Below are 20,615 nucleotides of genomic sequence, written 5' to 3' on the forward strand. Positions count from 1 at the left end.
CTGAAGTCATAATTACTTTGTGGGCAAATCTCTTACTTGTCCTTGAATGAAGATTTTTTTTTTCTCTCTTACCCTTACCAATTCCCTCTGGAGGATATCCAAGAACTCTATGGTTAGATTCTGAGTTAGTATCAAAAACTTTTTAAGCTTTTTTAAATGTCCATGCTTCTATGTTAACAACTAGCTTTAAAACACCTACACAGACTAAACATTTGGTGTGGAAGAAAGACAAGGTTTGGGATGCCCACATCCCATGTTGGAGTGAGTGTTTGAATTTAACACTGTGCACTTGACTCTGGGTTCCTGCTAATGTCCACGCTGGGAGGCAGCAGGTCGGGGCTCCAGCACTGGGATCCCTCCTGCCAGGCATATCTGTATTGGGTTGCTGGCTCCTGACTTGACCTAGCCCTGCCCTGGCTATTCAGGAAAGAACCAGCAGACAATCTGCTTATCTCTTTGCTTTTCAAATTTAGTAGATGCACACATACATAAGCTTTTAAACATTAATAATAGGTAAGAAGTAAACAAACAAACAAACAAAAAACTAATACAATTTTAGAGGCCTAAGAGGATGAAGGTCATCAGAATAGGGGAAATTTTGCAATTACTGTCTAAGCCTGTGAACTAGTCTCCTTAGTGAATGTTGATTGTTGGGGTAAGTACAAAGATGCTGAGATTGTGGGCATATTTTAACAGATTCCCTCAAACATATTCTAGTTCAGGCTTCTTAGCCTGAGACATACAAACAATAAAAACAAAAAGCAGCTCATGCAACTCTTCCCACATAACTAAATTTTCATATGAGTTTTTAAGTGCATGAATAAATATGAGAAATATAAATACAAACAACTGTATTACTAAGCACAAAAGATCTACAATGCACATAAACTAGTAAGTTTTATTGAAAAGGTACTAAGAATGGATGGCAGTGATGGGTATTCAATAGCGTGAGTATGTTTAGTGCAAATTGTAAATTATATCTATTTTGCTACAAAAGAGACAGCTTTTAAATAGGTTGATGTTGAGTTACATAATATAGCTTTCTCATGTAGGGCTCATATTATTAAGAATAATACAACATCACATCATACAACCCATGCTATAGCAATATCTAGTTATCTACCTGTGATTCCTTATTCAGGAGAACTTAAATACATTTAAAAATTCTGCACAAATAGCCTGGTACAATAACTCAGTGGCTAAATCCTTGCCTTGCATGCACTGGGATCCCACAGGGGTGCTGGTTTTTGTCCTGGATGCTCCAGTTCCCATCCAGCTCCCTGCTTGTGGCCTGGGAAAGAAGTAGAGAACAGCCTTGGGACCTTGCACCCAGGTGGGAGACCGTGAGAAGGCTCCTGGTTCCTAGCTTCGGATCAGTGCAGCACTGGCCTTTGCAGCCACTTGGGGAGTGAACAGTGCACAGATATTTCTCTGTCTCCTCTCTTTCCAATCAAATAAATAAAAACATTGCCTTTCCAGTAAAAATAAATATTTTAAAAATTTTATATATAAATCAGTATACAGCAATGATTTTTTTGCAATATTTGTTTCCTGAAGTGAACACTTATTATATATGCTATGAAGTTTAGCATCTCAGCTTCACGCACTAAATAAAATATTGTTCTATTTTGTTCTTCAATGTTGCATAGATTAGGAATATTTTAATGTTTAATAAATGTTAAGTATAGTAATTTTATAATAAAATGATACTTTTTTATAAATGTTTATAAATATCAAGATAATGAGCAAATCTGTTTAATATTATGCAAACATCTACATTATGAGCTTTTAAAAACCATTTAGCAATCATTTGAATAGATATGAATGTATGTGGGTTTTATTTATTTATTTATTTTTATTTTATTTTATTTTTGTATGTGGGTTTTAAATCAGAGTAAACAACTTCATGGCTAAACCAAATAGCTGCGAAATAAATAAAAAATTTTCCAATTTTTTCATCATTTATTTCAGAGAATGCAACAATTTATAATATTTAGGAATAAGCCTGCCTATCAGCTTCAATAGAGATGCTAACACTGTATGTCAGATATCAATAAAGAAACCCTCAAGATTGCTTTACTTTAAGTAAACAGCAAACTGATCTATTTATCTGTTCACAAATATTAGGTATCAGTTGATCGGTGAAAGTTTAAGAATCATTTAAAAATGTTTCCATGCAAATGAATAACATTTTAGACAATATTTTTTCATGTATTTTATTTAATAAGATCAAATGGGATCATAAAACGGAGCTCACAGCTGGAACAAGCGGATACTGTATCTGAGAAATTGCAATTGCCCTTGATTTTCAATTTACTCTAGCTACCACAAGGTGATAAATTTGACAAAAAGTCTTCTTAATGGTTTCTGTATCCGAAGAACTCGTTTTCCTTCTGTTAATGAGCGCACCAGCATCCACTCTTTTCCTGTCTAGTGGGCTGGGGCAGTTTTAGTAGCGAGACTTCTGTCTCCAGTGAAAATCAATGCTTCAAAACTCCATTACATAGTTCATGCCAGAATGAACAATTGCATTGTTAATCTAAATAACAAAAATTACATAAGTATATAAATACAAAATTATACTGTTTATAATAAAGAGTTTTTATGGATATTAGAACTCATCTAAAGTTGATGCTGGCCAAATCAAACTGAGATTATGTATTCTGACTCAAGCTATGGTCTGCCTAATATTACTTTACTCCTGCTTAAAGGTGAATTTATCTTTGCATGATTTTCTCTTGCATTCCGCCTAGTAACATATGAGCTTAGTCCATCATTTTTTATGAACTGTGTGCACCATCCACAACCTGACTCTCACTGATTTTTGTGTTCTGTTTTTCTATATTCCAAATTCTATTTTCTTTCTCTTTATCCCATTGTGTTTGTCTCCGGGAAGTTCTTAGAAGATGAAGGCATCTAAGAAATATGTTTTGTTCACAGTCCAGTTTCTTATCATATTATTCACTAAGGTAAATTTAGAAAGAAGTCCCATAATAATACCGCCTGATAAATATTCTGGATAATTTTTTCTTCATTAATTTTGAAGTATTTTTTTCTATTATCAGATGTTTTGATTTCCCTTGAACCTTTGCACCAGCACAGACATCAGGAAACAATTTCTAAGCTTCTTTTCACTACAATTCTTTTCCTCTATTATTTCCCACAGCGAAACAAAACTTTCTCATCAACTATACTAGCAAATATCTTCTTTATCAACACAATTTTGAAAAATAATCTGCATCTTCGGTGTGATTTCTCCATCATGTACTCGGTGTTAATATTTGACAGGCTGGCTTTTGGTTTTTCTGACCAAAAGATACATTCTTTGTCTGTGTATCTGTCTCTTCTCTCTCTCTCAAAAATTAGTTTTGAAAGCATGTTAAGGAAAAAACAAGAGTTTTTGACATTTTTTTCAAAACTTAAAGACTTGGTGGTTAATGTTTCTTCAAAACTGACTCCCCGTCTTAAAGCGATAATGGTCCAGGGTTGTTCTTATCATGCTTCTACTCCTGTTCAGGTCCTACAGAAAGGTGTATTTCTTTGCCTCATTCCCTAGCTGTGTGATAACTTCTGTCTCCTCTTGTCTTGATTCAGATTTGTCCAGGCAGGAAAGAAAGGCAGGTTTAGTTGGCAGATCAGTTCTAAGGTTCTTTATTTCCACTTTAGTTGATACATGAAGTTTATCATGAAGTAATCCATATATGATTTATATTTCAAAGTTTAACACATGCCTCTTTGGAGTACAAATTTGAAAACGTTTACTTCATCTGCATGGCAATGTTTTCAAACGTACATCATCGAAACTGATGTGCACATTTAATGTTTATAAATTTTAAAAGTCATTTATTATTACAGTACATCATTTTCTCAATTTTAAGGCAACATGATAAATAGCATAATTCACTTGAAGTATATTATTGTACGTTACATTAAAATTGACTTAGTAGCTGTCATTTGAGAGGGCCTTTGTGACATGGAATGACTACTTCTATTGCTGGTCAAACTGGCTCCTTAAGGAATACTTCGCATTAAATAAAAATCAGCATAAAAACAAACAACAACAACAACAAAAATATGGTCTAGCAGGAGAAATTCAGCTCACTCAAAAACTAGTAAATTTCCATATGTATGTTTCTACATGATCTGCCCTACCCATATAATATATTACTTTGAAAACGATAATGGTTTTATATTTAGGAATATGTTTATTATCACAGATTTGGCACAGAGAATCAATGATTGCAATGCTCAATTTTTTTAGATATCTCCTTTTGTCTACTATTAACAATGCAGGGTCTGTTATCTCACCATACATTGATAAGGTCTCAACTTGTGGACAATTGAACTCAATCTAAAAACTTGAAAAAAAAAAGCTATTTACCTTGATAACCCCAAATTTGACTTTCCAAACTTTCAAATCATGCAAAAAAAATTTATATATATATATATATTCTAAGGAGGTCTGCCTCTACACAAAATTCAGAGGGAAATGGTTCTGCAGCCGCAAGATAAGGGATACGATTTTTGTCTTCTTGCTTATTGTAACACATGCCAATTCTTTATTGCTGTTTTAGAATGGGCAACTTCTTATGCCAAGATTTAATTAATACTTCAATATTTGAAGGGCTAGTGATAATGTTGTCTCTAATAAAAAATTTACCTGTCTTGGGATCAATAGAGAAATAAGGTTGTCCCTGAAGGATGCTGTAAACGACTCTGGCACTGTTTCCATAGGTGGGGTCATCTGCATCGGTGGCCTTGACCTGGAGCACATATGCACCTGGAAAATAAGACAATATGACTCTAGCATTTTTTTTGTTTTTCAAGGTCATCATGTCTATTTCCCTTTGGCTTCCACTTCCTTTTGCAATTTGGATTTTTTCAGGGATGTCTTGAAATGAGGATAATTTACCGCTGGAAAATATTTGAAAATAATATAGCTATTGGGACACTTGACACAATTTAAATATCCATCTTATAATCTGGACTCATTTCCAGTAGCTAGATCATTAAAATGAAAGTTATCAAGATCTTTATGTATTTGTACACCAAAGAAAACATGGACACCACCTATATTAACTCATCTATTTGTTAGTCATGCTTTAATTCCATAATTATAATATTTAAAAGAGGCTAAAAAGTTGAGATTCACTGACCTTTAAAGGGTATTAAGTAATTTGCAATTGTAATTTACAAATCAACAACTATCTATTAACATTTGGAAGACTTTAACAGGAAAAGAAAATTAGAGAAATTGCATAACTATAAGTACTTGCAAATATAGCTGCAGAAGCACCTCTGAGTCTCGAGGCTGAATTAACCTAAGTGTTCACTGAAACAACGCCCACACCCAAGCTATCCACAGCTCTCTTCTTCAGACGCCGGGAATTACGTATTAACTTGATGTGATCCGTTCTCTCTCACATGCTCACAAATCCGTCTCTAAGGACTTGTAAATTTTCTCTTCCCAGTGTCATATTCAATGATAATATTTTCAGTTGAGTACAAACGAAAATCAAAAATACCAAAAACTGTCACAAATAAGCTAGTTTTGTTGCTAATGGTTAGAAATTTCTACTGAGCATAAAGGGATCCATTGTCTTTCCAAAGCTACTTTGGGAGCAAATGTTATTTGTGTCTTTTTCACTCACTGTAGCACACATTTGGGAGAAAAAAGTAACAAATGTTAATAGTTGACTACAAAATCTAAGAGCAGAAATTATCCCTTTAAACTACTCTTAAAAAATAGTGCTAGGCTGGTAACAAATTTGAAAGCAGCGAATCATAGTAGTTAACTACAAAAGCTAAGGAACAATCTCTTAGTGTACTTTTTTCTCTCTCTCTCTTTTCTTTCTTTCTCTTTCTTTCTTTCTTTCCTTCCTTCCTTCCTTCCTTCCTTCTTTCCTCCCTCCCTCCCTCCCTCACTCCTTTCTCTTGTTCGTTTGTTCGTTCATTAATAATGTTAGTGTGGTAACAACAGCAAGAAGCAGTAACTTTCTGTAAACAGGAACGCTTTGGTGAATTTTATTCGTAAAACCAGCTTTTTCCAGGAAAGGAAACTGTGGACAGCCCCCATACTCAAACACTGCTAGGAAATCAAGAGGAAGACTGATGCTACCACCAGCACCATCACCACAATGCTCACAATATAGTTAGTTACAATTTCATCAGTTTTTTTTTTGTTTAATTTTTCCAAAGAATTGAGTACTTCTACTAAGGATTTACAAAATGTACTTTTCCTTAACACCACAGAAACATCTGGTTTATCAAGATTAAATTTCCCTCTTTACAGAAATGAATTTTACCCCTTAAGTGATCTTCAATATCTCTTCATGTTATATATTTCTAAGGCAAACCTGCAAGCATACAGCACTGCCCCAAGTTCAGGTAGAGGCATTCCTATTATAAACTTATGAATTGTTTTATTTTATGGCTACAACTGGATCAATGTATCATATTTAGTAAAAAATAGAAAATACAAAAAAAAAACCAAATAAGCATTCTGTAGTAGGTTTGATAAATATTGCCAACCTATATCTTACCAATAAAGTGTGTGGCCAATAGGGGTGATCAAGCATGGTCCTTTTCAGAGGTTTGTTTTTACTGGGGATATGGACGTCAATGAACTTTTCTGAGTAAACATGCTTTTTTCAAAATTAATGTTAAATCTTTTGTTAACCATACAATAAAGAAGTTTGGATAATGAATTGAGAAATAGCCTTCATATCAGTCCAAATGATCACTGGACATCAAGAATTGTACTTATTGCATGTTTCTCCAATTTTTACCATAGTATTAACATAGCTGCTATTTTTTATATGGTGCAGGGTCATTCTGCTGAAAGGAAAGTTGAGATGTTTTGTTTGCTACCCTACTTTGCAACTTTTTCTACTTCATTATTTTTCAAATTGACAAATGCAAACTGCATATGCTTTCTATGTACCACATGCTATTTTTGAAATCTGGTGGTGAAACAGATGAATTGATCTAAACCACTTAGGATTTTTGTGGTGAGAATGCTTAACTCCACAGTCACTTTTCAGGAACACAATGTACTGTCATCAACTAGAGTTGCTAAGTTGAACACTAGATTTGCAGAACTTACCCTATTTACCCACTGAAATACTGCATCCTCTGAGCAACACCTCACCCCTGCATACCCACCCTGCTCTGCTTTCATGAGGATTTATAAAGAAGGGTTATTCCAAGCAGAGGCAGCTACACATATGAGAAGATCACAAGTCAAGGGCATGTCAAAAGAAACATCAGGGAAATTAGGGCATTCTTTACCATAGGTCAAAAATGAAACAGAAGTGGTTAAGAAAATGCTCAGGTGCAATGTGCTAACCCCTAACATAAAGACGTATCTATTTCACAGTGCCACCATTCTCTCTAATAACTTATATCCCTGCTTTTTAGTTACATGGAGACAGGATTATTCCAACCTTTCTTTTTTTTTCTAAATTGAATTTTTATTCATTTTGCTTGATTGACTGAAGTAGAGAGAGAAAGAGAAAGATCTGCCATTCCTTGAATCATCTCCCAAAGGGCCACAACAGGAGCCAGGTCTCTGCCAGGAAAATGCCAAGAGCCTGAACCTCAAACCAGGCTTCCCATAGGTTTGTAGGAACTCAAATACTTGGATCAGTACTGTATATATCCTAAAAGCAAGTCAGCAGAATGTGAACTCAGAGCCAGGACTTAAACCTGAACACCCCAGGGTGAGAGGTGGGCAACCCACACAGCGTGTCAGCAGCAGTTGCGAATGTCCATGCATATTACTACCATTTAAAATGAACTTTAGTCATCAGATAGCATGCTTAACATCCATGTTATAAAACACATAAACATTCTATTATTTTAACTGATGTGCAAATTTTCATAGTTCAGATGCCTGGAAAAAACTACACATGACGCTGTCACATTAACTTCAAAAGATTGACTAAAATTTCATTTCTGAAACAGGATTTGATTTCCAGCATTTTCATCAACTGTTCTTGTTCTTATTTGCACTTGTTACACCATGTGTGAAGACAAGCATCTGTACACTTCATTTATCTTATCTTTTGTGTGTATGCACTCATGATTGCAGAATACACTAAAATTCCTGATACATCATTTCATCCACATGTGTCTATTGATGTAATCTATTCATACATCTACACAAAGTATAATTATTAGTTTTAATCATGTTTACTTTGAGTTTTACATTTTGAATAATCTTTTGCATGTGTACAGGAGGAATCAAAATATTTATAAAAGTGAAATTTTTTTAAATTGGTATTTTTGGTGCAAAAAATTTTGAAGTCTATGCACATGATTGGTCTAATTTTGTAATATAGATATTATGAAAATACGCAACGATTTCAAAAATTTGACATGAAAATAAACTTTAAATTTCATTTTCCACAAATGTTTAAAGTACCCTTGCATGTTTGTCATGTGCTAATCTTACTTTATTTAGTTTAAGATTGATAATGTGATGCCGTGACAGATATTTTAGAAGTAATCTGTCACATAGAAATGATAGTTATTTCTCTTCAAACAAAAATCATTGTCTTACAAGATGTAGCAATCAGCCCTACTAATCCATAATTCTAGGTAGCTATTTGTTGATTTATTCATAGCTTCTTTCCGTGATTCAATATTTAATAATACCCACTAGGTATGGCGAATTACTCTCACATATATCAAGAACAACAACCCCCTCCCCCCAACACACAAACTTTCCAAAAAAAAAGAATACACACAGAACACGAATTCAAGCACTAAGCATTTGGCGAGATAAATTACACATAAGCATTTACTCTTCGAGATGTACAAATACTGCATGCACTGTATGTATCTTTGCAGCTTTCTACTTGCTGCAACTTCCTCAGTAGCTGTAAGCTATTCGCTCCTCACAACTGCAGGCTTAAACTGAATCCCAACTGCTTTCTCCTCCGAATTCCTCACAAACCAGCATTAGAGGCACTGATTCACACAAGAGATTGCTTATAATATTCTCCTTGATCAAAACGAAATAGGTAAAATGGGGCATGACACGGTAGCCTTGCAGCTAAAGTCCTCGTCTTGCCTTAGTGGGATTCCATCTGGGCACCGGTTTGTGTCCCGGCAGCTCTACTTTCCATCCAGCTCCCCGCCTGTAGCCTGAGAAAGCAGCCGAGGATGGCCCAAGGCCCTGGGAACCTGTGTTTGAGTGGGAGACCTGCAAAAGGCTTGGGGTCTCTGGCTTTGCATAGGCTCTGTTCCAGCCCTTTCAGTCTCTTGGGTAGTGAATTCTCGTACGGAAGATCTTCCTCTGACTCTCCTCTCAGTATATCTGACTTCCCAATAATAAATAAATAAATAAATAAATCTTTTTTTTAGAAATAGGTAAAAATAAAACAGAGCAAAGCATGCAAGCTGTCATATGACTTTATCCCTAATTAAAAACATTTTCTGAACGGATTGGCATGCTAGAGATAATGCAACATGAACAGGTTTCAAATGTTCCTTTCGGATTAGATTCCAACTGTGCTGCCAGAGAACCTGTGCCATGAGGGTTCACACTTGTTCCTTGCTCATGATTAGGCTCTGACTTGCATCTGTGTTCTTACCCAGGTGGTCCTGCTACCTGGCGGAAATTGGCCTCACCATTAATGCCCCAGCTCTACTTCACTTCTATGAACTCGCGCTTTTTTTATCTCACACAGAGGATGGTATTTTTATTCCCTTTGTCTGCAGTCCTATCAAACTAAAGACATTTCAATTAGAAAAAAAAAAAAACTCAACATAACAAAAATGGATGGAGAAGGATTAGGCAAGGAGAAACAAGTAGAACTGGATCTCAGGAAATAGTAGAGGACAGTCCAGTGGCAGAGGGACACCTGGAGATTCGCAGAAGCAGACCGGCAGAGCCCTAGCAGACAGATGTGGGAACAGGGGCAATCTCCTGGCCCAGATCCTCCTCAGTGCTACATTGGGAGCCATTCTAAATTCTGTGGCAAAGGTTCTGGGAGAGGGAAAAAAGTGAGCAAGCACAAACTCAGTGGAGCATTTACTTCTGGCTTAACACATTTCACTAATCCCAAAAGAAAATAATACCAACTTGGCATCCCATGAGTTCCATCTAAAATAAGTCCCATTTGCTTCCAGGCCTAACTGCCATAAGGTTCCAGCAAGCAGAGGGAAAAAATCCATTCAACAGTCACCACTGACAGCCCTGTGATCTAGGTTAAAGTCACATCTGGTGTCTCTCTAATCCATAATAGTGCTGGATAAACCAGGAACAGGAGAAAGGCTGAGCAAACAACACAAACAGCACAGTGCAGGAGCCCTGGAGTGTAACTCACTGGAAAAATGATGTGACAGCAAATGGAGAACCAGACACTGAATGGGATCAGCAAAGCTGATTTGTATGTCCTGTGGACAACACAGGTTAAAAACTGGCTCCAAAGGAGAAGAATCTGCTAAAGAGAGTTGCAATAGCTAGGGGGAAAAATAAACAGCAAAGGCACATTGAATGGGGTTACTGATACCTGCCCCCTGCAGAGAAGCAAAAAATGATGTCAATCTCAGAGCTGAGGAAGACATTGAGCAACTGCCAGAAAAGTAATTTTTAAAAATCACTGTAAAGCTCCTTGAAGACAGCATGAAGCATGTACAGAAGTTCAATGTACATGTTACACAGGAAATAGCACAGAGACAAAATCAAGCTAAATCATTAGAAATGAAGAAGAACTTAAAATCAACCAATGAGAAACCCAATGCTAAAATGACAGGACTAAAATACTACCTATGTATATTAACTCTAAACGTAAAGGCGTCAAACATCCTAGACTTGTGGACTGGATTTTCAAAAAAAAAGAAAAAAGAAAAAAGAAAGGACTCATCTATTTGTTGCCTATAGAGAAGCATTTCACCAATAAAGATATACACAAACTGAAAGTGAAAGGATGGGAAAAATATCCCATGCTAATGGGAAGGAAAAACAAGATGCTGTAGCATTCTGATATCAGGTGACATAGATTTTGATATAAAAACCATTTTAAAAAATGAAGAAGAACATCACCTAATGTTCAAGGGATCCATTCAGCAAGAAGAGATCATGATAAATAAATGTATATTCACCAAATGCCAGCGCATGTAACTACATGAAACAAACATCAATGAATTTAAAGGGAAACACAGACTCTAATACAATAATAGGGAATTTAATACCCCACTAAACTCACTGGACAAATTACACTACAGAAACTCAACAAGGAAACAGAGCTGTGTGAGACAACGGAACAATGTGCTTACTCAGTATCAGTGAAACCTTTCATCCGACAGACATAGAATACATCCTATCTTTTCTTCTTCTTCTTTTGTTTTGTTTTGTTTTGTTTTCACTAGTATATGAAACTTTCTCCAGGAATGATCACATTAGAAGCCAGAAAGTAAGCCTCAGAAAATTTTGAAAGTCGAAATCATACCATGCATCTTCTCAGGCCATCATGGAAACCAGTAAGTTAAAAGACCCTATAAGATAATGCAACTACTTTGAGACTGAACAACATACTACCAAATGAACAACGGAGAAGAAATCAAAAAACAAATTAAGGGGCCCGGCGTGGTGGCGCAAGTGGTTAAAGGTCCTCGCCTTGCACCCCCGGGATCCCATATGGGCGCCGGTTCTAATCCCGGCAGCCCCGCTTCCCATCCAGCTCCCTGCTTGTGGCCTGGGAAAGCAGTCAAGGACGGCCCAAGGCTTTGGGAACCTGCACCCGCGTGGGAGACCTGGAAGAGGCTCCTGGCTTCGGATCGGCATAGTATCGGCCCGTTGCGCTCACTTGGGGAGTGAATCATCGGACGGAAGATCTTCCTCTCTGTCTCTCCTCTCTGTATATCTGCCTTTCCAATGAAAAAATAATAAAAATAAATCTTTAAAAAAAAAAAAAACAAATTAAGAAAAGGCTGCTTAGAATGAATGAAGGCGTCAACACAACGTATCAAAACTTGTGGGACACAGTCAAGGCAATGCTAGGAGGAAAGTTTACTGAAATTAGAGCCAAATCAAGGAACTAGAAAAACACCCAATAAATGGGCTAACCCTGCATCAGAAAGAGCTAGAAAGACATCAAGATCATCCCAAGATTAGCAGAAGAAGAAAGAAATAGTGCAGGCCTTCAGCAATAATCACCTGTAAAATGGCGAAAGAGCTAGGATACTACAAAACGCTACAACCTGGGTTATGATAAAGCAGACCTTAACTATACAGTAAAGCTAAGCATGCATACACAGCAGGTACATTTTATCTATAAAAAAATGAGTTTGTAATCTTTTTTTTTTTTGCTTTAGTTGTGCTGCTTATGAACATTTTTACTGTCAGCTTTTTTTGGTGGATGTAATTCTATATTTTTGTCTCTTATACTTATAAATACACCTCTTTTCTACTTAGCTTTAGCCAGGGCTGCACAGACAACATTAATAATGATTCCTAAGAATACAGATTCTTGGGCCCACCCAGCGTTTACTTGTTCTTGACTGTGCCAGGTGTCAAAAGGACTAACGTCTGCCCACAATTTCCCTGGTCGAGTCTCTGTCAACAGACGCCATGACGTTTACTCTCTGATGTCAAACTAAGCCTCTGGAGCCGAGAGGCCCAGAATTAAAGGTTTATAGTACAAATATTACTGAACTGTGTGACCTCAAGTAAATACATTATTTTCTTTCCTCATCAAAAAAAAAAAAAAGGTGAAAAACAATGGCACAATTTTCTAGGGGTGACAACTGCCAAAATTGTAACACTAGCACAAATTCCACGCTTTAATATTTAAACATTGATCCAGATTTTATCTATGACTTTTTTAAAATATATTTTTGAGTTTGGAAATTGGAACAGTAATAGAAATGACTCGTAAGATGTCACTTTGCACTGCATCCCGTAACAGTGCTTGTTCTCCAATCCTGGCTCTGCTCTCCAATCCAGCTTCCCATGAATGTACACACCATGATGATTGGTGTAATTCGGTCCGGGCCACGCACACAGAGAGGCAGATTGGTTTCCTACTTCTTGTTGTGGGCATTTGGAGAGTGACCAATGGATGAGAGAGCTCGTTCTGATTTTCAAATACATGAGACTATTATATTTACAAATATTAAAATATTTTATATGTCAACTATAATGACACTGGGATCATATTGTTATACCCAAGGAAGAGCTCAAACACTTGCTAAATACATACAACAGAATCAGAACCTTTCCATGGAATAAAAAAGAACAACTTTATATAATTCCCCCAGAGTACAAGCTGTGCTCCATTTGAACTGTACTCATATGATCATAGCAGCCAATTTTGCTTTTTCTGCTTCCAAGCTTGATCTAACTTAGCCAAGCTCTGGTTGCCCCAGCATACCTAAAGCATTCATTTATGATTCATTATTCAGTCCACAGTTTAAAAGCATGCCAGGGCTATAAAACTTTCCTCCAAGATACATCCTATTTAAACTACACATATTTACACCTTATGACTCAAACACACTTTGATAGATAAGTGAATCAATTTTTGTGAGCACTTTATCTCTCCATTGTGTGCCAAGAATTATGTCATGAATGCCAATATAAATGCTGACAACTTTGTCTATTGATACACACTGAACTTCAACTTGTGATGATGCCACCATACCATCTAAATCATATGCAATGTCATTGAGAAATGATTTTCATAGATGTCAGAGATTTCGTAGAAACCTTGATGAAATGTAGGCATTCAAAATACTTTCACAGGTCCACCACAGTAGCCTAGTGGTTAAAGTTCTTGCCTTGCACATAGCGGGATTCCATACGAACTCTGGTCTAATCTCAGCAGCCCCGCTTCCCATCCAGCTCCCTGTTTGTGGCCTGGGAATGTAGTCAAGGATGGCCCAAAGCTTTGGGACCCTGCACCTCTGTGGGAAACCCGGAAGAGGTTCCAGGCAATGGCTTAGATATCAATAACTTACAAATATATACATTTTACTGTTCTTTTTTCTTTCTATTTGCCTTGCTTCAGTTTTGCCTTTCTCTTAAATATGCATATAATGTAAAAGAGCGCATATCAACAAAATTGATAATTTCTGAGTCTTATAACCCATTGTGACTTGATACATGATCTAGTGCAAGTTATTTTAATTTTCATGACACTAATGTAATTTTAGTAGACACTGTGGTAATTTCTCTCAAAGGTAAGCGCACTAAGCCTTACAAAGTGCCTATATGTACGTATTTATTCATAAAGCATCGTGTCAATCATTCTTGCATGTGTAAGGGAAATCACATCATGTAGGTAACTGTCTCTTGTTTCAATTAACACACGCAAGCCATTCCTTTCACTGGTTCCTAAGGATTACGGAAGGCGCAAATATGTCCAACTTCAAAAAGCTTTTGGTTTTGCTAAGAAGCATGCTCTCGTGTTCTCTGGACATTGGTGTGCATGCGTCTGTAAGTGCTACAGCTGGTTCCACACTGTGATGGATCCCTGGCTGGAGACTGTCAAGCACAAGAGGCCACAGCTAGAATCAAAGGAAAGAGAATGAACTTTCATCAAATCTGCCTGAATTTCACCTCCAACCTTTATGCTCCCTTGAGGCCTCCGATCCTTTTTGGTGTGTTATTTTATGTGTGGAGCTGGCCTACTTCTACCTCCAAATTAACAAAATTTGGCAAGTTCCTTAAACTTTCTAAGCCTCTGTTAATTCAAATCTGAAATGGGAACACTACCTTGGAATCGGTTTATGCATTAATTTAGGAGAAAATGCATACAAATGGCTTAACATAATAAATGGAAAAGACCAAAAACTTTCATCAGTGTGGCTGTTACAATTTTTCAACATCGTAATAAAGGAGTAACATTTCCATCTACTTCCAGTCAATTACTGAACAATTTAAACGGAATAGTATCTGAACCCTTTCCTGCTACTGTTGATTACAGGGTTTTAAGCATATTGCTGTTCTGCCTAAAACCTTCAAGTGCGTGCCATGGATGACGACATGCAGTTAAGCCTCAAGAGTGTTCTCAGCCTGATCTCCATTCGTTCTTTCTAAAATTTAACTTCATTATGTCTTCAAATCTACTCTCTAGGAAACGTATTTTACTTACTTCTCAACAAAATACAGAGCTCTTCACTTTATTCATAACAACTCTCGAGACTTTTACCAAAGAATTGAAAACACAAAAATGTGAGATCAGAAATACTATATTTATGAATGTATACGGTTCATTTAAGTGACTCACTGCAGGCTTCTCCATTACTTATGGCTCCCTAAACACTTTCTAGAATCTATTTCTGGAAGAACTGGAGATCCATACTGCCCATTGCTAATGTTTACACCAACTGCTTGCAGCAGCAGCCACCCTGGGCTTAACTCTTGCATTGCCATGGAGGGAGTGGTTTGCCACGCAGTGACCCTGCTGCCTAGCACTCCTCAAGCTTGCCTGGCTTCTCTCCTGTTTTCCCACACGGATGCTGGGTCCCAGTTTTTAGACCACCCTTTGCTATTTTCCCACGCCACAAGCAGGGAGCTGGATGGGAAATGTAACACCTGGAACACTAACAGGCACCCATTTGGGATTCCAGTGCTTGAAGAGGGAGGATTAGCCAGATGAGCCGTTACCCTGGGCCCATTTGCACTGTTCTTTTCCTCACTTCAGAATACTTCCCTGGTAATATTCTTTTGGATCTCTTTTTTTGATTTACCCTTTCCTTCACTCCTTAAAAGTATCATGTTATACACTATTTGGCATAGTTGAAAAAAACTCAAAAAAAGCAAAATGTTTTAGAGACGGAGAAAATTTAAAATGCATAATCCAAATACAGCGATTATAATAAATTTATTATTATAAGAAAGTAGTGGAATGGAGAAAGTGATTCTGTTCTGTGTGAACATCACAAAAATTTAAGACACTTTGATAGAGTGAAAGGTGGCAGTACTTCCGTACGCATTCATCCTCATTCCCTTCTCTGGACACAGTGGGAATCTAGTGTATGCATGACCCTCATGTAGTGAGCAATCCCTCGGCTCTTTGATCTCCTCATCCATCCAGCGAACACACACACCTCATTCAACCAGAACATGTAGAACATGATTTTTCACCGTGTTCTTTTTTCTGGGCAGCCTTCCCTGGTCCTTCAGGTGCTGCCAAATACACTTCTGGGTCTGAAGATGTGAATGTAGCAGCAGCTTTGCTTAGAGTGCATTTTAATATCACCCTAGCTATTTTAGGTAATTCATTGGATTACACGAGGGCAGCAGCTAGGAATGAAAATATGTGTAAGCAGTGCTAAACAGGAGTTGCTTTGATTTCTTAGACCCAGGTTTCTATTAGCTTGTTTCCATTAATGACCCAATTATTGAACGTTTGATGTAAATGACAAACCTGGCAGCATAAGTTTTTTTTTTTTTTTTAAAGACAAAGCAAGGACAGTTTGAGAAGACTGCCACATTAACCAAATCTGAGGCACAATCTTGCAAACTAATTTTTCATCATATGCTGCAACTGAAAGGTCAGCTATAATTCCCACCATTCTGTATAAAAATGGTGAGAATGGATAAAACATACCTTTATGTATCCTTTTTCCCCCCTAGCTTAATTTAATGAGGAAGGTATTTCAAATAGTAGCCAGGAAATGGAATCAAAAGTAAGTTTACTGTGACGAAAACTTTTTTGTATTCATGAAAAATTGGTTTCACATTATGTACTTTGCACAAATCTCTTGAAGTACCACTAGTGTGTACAGATTTCAAAATTTTTATACCTAAACATAATTTTATTTTCCCATGCTTATTTCGAGATATCATAATTTTAAATTATTAAGGCACCAATTGCTCTATTTGAAATTGAGAGTTTTCAAGATTGAAGGAGATAATTGTGAATTAATTGCCAACATCTCTCCCTTTACTTCATGGACAATATACAACTCAAGTCACAATGGGAGACAGACATCAGCTACCTTTAATTTTTACAAAACAATTAATAACGCTTTCTTCAACCACAGAAGTACTGTATCTTACTAAAAAGTTATTTGAAATCTTAGAATCCTCATGATATTTGTGGTAATGCTTTTTAAATTATATCCATTCCTTCCTAGATTTCAGCACACTGAAAGCATACTTGAAATAACGTTATTCAGTCTGCTCTTAACCTTATTTTCTGTATATTCATGCACTTTGAGATGCAGCGAAGAATAGAGTATGCATTGCCATCTGCTGATCCTCTGCCTAACTGTTTGACACCTGCGTGGGCCAAGTCTGGACCCTCATCTGAGAGCCACGTACACAGCAGAAACCACGTTATCTGAGTCATGGTCGCTGTGTCTGACCTTACTGGAATTTTACTGCGGAGTCAGACCATGCACTGAACGTAGGCACTGCATTACAGAAAGGGCACGTCTTAATTATCAGCTTAAGTGACTTTTTATGTACTGATAATCATTTAATGTCCAAATATCATTGTAATATTTTTGATAAAAACATGAAGCTTCATCAAATAAATGAGCACAGCATGCTTGTGTCTCTTACGAATACTTCTCTAGTTTATAGCATGCTTTCATAATTATAAATAAGAACATAGTTTATATTATTTTGTATTCAAATGAAAGCATAGTAGAGAATGACTTTGCTTTTAACCAAGTACTAGATAATTAAACTAAAATGTACATATGCTTATATTTCCACAAAATGTATACATGATAATATTTCCAGAAAATAATGTTTTTAGAAGCCACTCTTCTGTTTTTAATTAGGAAAATATACAATCAACATGCCTCTTTGTGCATAACATTTTATGTTTCAGCTCTTAAATAGATTTTCAATGAAACGATGAGAAAAATGCTTCTCGCACTTTTATAAAGAGTAGCTTGAGTCATTAAGTATATTTATTGTCTTAATTTCTGTAACAAACTTTGGGCGATACCACAATTTAGTTAAACAAAATGGGGTGCTGGGGGATTTGGTTCCTAAAGCATTGCAGGGGCACACTGCAGCCTGCCGCTGTAGCCCCCTTGTAGCAGCTGCTCCACTTCCTGATCCAGCTGCCTCTTTATGGTCTGCAACAGCAGGGAGTGGTTGGAAAAGAGGAACTCATTAAACTCATTGCATGAAATCACACTAAAAGTCAAGCAGCATTATCAATATTAGACCATGCCAGTAATTGTAAAGAACAGGAAATATCAAAAGAAAAAAGGATGCTGAGAGATAATCTGATTCTCTTTCTTTCTTTCTTTTTATTTTTGTAAAGGACATACATGGGAGTGTTCATGAAAGTTCTTTGTAAATGCATAGTTTGAAAGACAACTACTCATGGCACAAAAAATAGTGGACCAAAATATTTCTCTTTTAATTTTATTTTTCCACATACTTTTTGGAATTATTTTATACTCACAATGCCACTTAAATAATACAAACACTAGTGAGTATTCAGAGAATTTTACATAGGTTATCAAACTTCTAAAAATGATGATGTTGAAGCCAACAATTCAACTCCGAATGCCTAGAATACTGCCCCAAAGGGATGACACAGTGGGCCCTGTACTCTTGTATTTATGTTTGTATCGCCGGAACTTTACAGATAGGAAGAAAAAAAATCACAGTTAGCAAAATGTTAAAGTTCAAGAAAGTACATTCTTTAGGCATTTCATGTCTTTTTTTTATTCCAAAGTCTATTTGCAAAGTGGAATTTTCACACCTACTCCTACTTTCGCAAAATTTAGTAGGGAGATATTAACATAGCACCCTTTACAGGCTGAGAATTTATTTAAATGATAAAAAACACAATTATCAAAAATGGAATATAGTAAATGGTACTTAATGATTTAATAGTTCTGATATTTTATTAAAATATCACAACATTGATTTGTTCTTTCCCACTGACAGGCATGACCTTATGCAGTGAAACCACTGGTTTGAATATTAGCGACTGCTTAGTTCATCCGAACAAATCAAATGATTCCTTTGGGAATAAATTATAGGAGCAACTCACGTGGGACTACTTTCTCAAGAAAGGAAGAAAACAAGTTAAGAAACGTTAAACACCTGAGGGGATAGATGCCTATACCTGATTCAACATTACATCACTGGGAAGAATGAAGAGTGCTTGATGCTAGCTTTTGCTAAGACCAAAACCATCTTTTGTAAACAAAGGGATTAAGATAAAACTTGAGTTGGACCTGAACCCACCCTTCCTGGTAACTCCCTGGAATCTCCACAGCTAGATTATCTCCTATTCATGGAATGCAAAATGTATTCTGAATGATGGCATCAGCCAAGGAAAAACGGCAGCAATCCAAAGCATGAATGAATAAGACAAATCAACAGGTACAGTTGAGGACATCTCTCATCAAGAAGGGTAAGCTTGTTGAGAGATAGGTCAAAAAAAAAAAAAAAAAAAAAAAGGAACCCCAAGGAAAATTCAAGGAAAAGTGTGTGAAACAAAAAAAAAAAAAAACCAGAAGCTCTAGAGAGGAACCAGGAAAGGGTATGCAGGTTTATCATCAAACTATAATTTCCAGTGGGTCTCACGTATTTTCAGATTACAGTGTCTTATAGTCTTCCTCCTCCTGGATAGAAGCCAGTCCACGCCAATGCTCAAGATTCCTCCTTGGTTCTCTCTCTGGTTACCTGCCATAGCAAACCTCAGCCCCATCCTTTGCTAGATGAATGCGGCCATGCTCTGCTTTGCTGAGTTTGTGATTTAGATTCTGTCACTTGAGCTTAATACCATTTCTACTGCCTTATTATTAACACGAGCTAAAATCTCAATAATGATACCTGCCATGCAAACTGTTGCAAGAAGCAATGGGGTGATGTGCCTCACCAAAACAAGCACGCAAATTCAAGTAGAAGTTCAGAAGTTCTAGGAAAAGAAGAAGGAACATAGGAAATATATGGGAAGAACAAAAATAAAATAACTGTATTACTGAATGAAATGGCTGACATTTCTGTGTTATTTATACCTCAGTGGTGATCTGGAGGATGCATTAGCAATAATTAGATATAAAACTTCCCTCAACACAAAGAGTAATGAATTGTGTAAATTATTAATTTCAGAGAAATCTAGAAACTGCATTTATCTTGGCTTATCTATAAATAGCATTTACATAACCGCAGCAGTGCTTACTTTTAACTATTTTTTAAGAATTGAAGGAAAGTTAGAAAAAAAGCAAAAACAGTATTAAGTAACCACATCTTTAACTAAAATACATGAGAGGAGCTTCTTGCACGTTTATTTGCAGATTTGGCAGGGTGACAGAGAGAAAAAGAAATATGCACTCTTAGGACATCACCCACTGCCTTCCCACGTGCAATAGCAGAGATCTGGACTGGGTTTAGAAGAGCCAGGACTCAAAACGGTACACTGAAATGGGATACCAAAGTTACAAGTAACAGCTTACTGAGACATGACAGCAGTTCCAAGTTTAAATCAGTTTTAAGAATGGGGCTGTTAGGCACCTTTACAAATAAGAAAATACATAAATAGATGAATGTGGGGCTGGTGTTGTTGTGGCACAACTGGTTAATCCACCATTTGTGATACCTGAACCACTTGCTTCCTACCTCCCTGCCTGTGTGCCTGGGGATGCAGCATAGAATGTTCCAGTGCTGATATCCCCCA

The 20,615-nt window shown here is 36.7% G+C and overlaps 1 protein-coding gene across 1 annotated transcript in view; it reads right to left on the reverse strand.

Moving 5' to 3' along the window:
• The window catches only part of CDH12 (cadherin 12), a 246,010-nt gene that overhangs the window by 47,002 nt on the left and 178,393 nt on the right, over nt 1-20,615 (reverse strand). The window contains exon 4 of the mRNA XM_040977652.1: nt 4,661-4,780. Within this exon, the coding sequence (XP_040833586.1) occupies nt 4,661-4,780 (120 nt within the window). The remainder of the gene's footprint in view (nt 1-4,660; nt 4,781-20,615) is intronic.

The sequence above is a fragment of the Ochotona curzoniae genome, unplaced genomic scaffold, assembly GCF_017591425.1.
Source record: "Ochotona curzoniae isolate NIBS_2020 unplaced genomic scaffold, NIBS_Ocur_1.0 contig_2754, whole genome shotgun sequence".
In the NCBI taxonomy this organism is placed as follows: Eukaryota; Metazoa; Chordata; class Mammalia; order Lagomorpha; family Ochotonidae; genus Ochotona; species Ochotona curzoniae.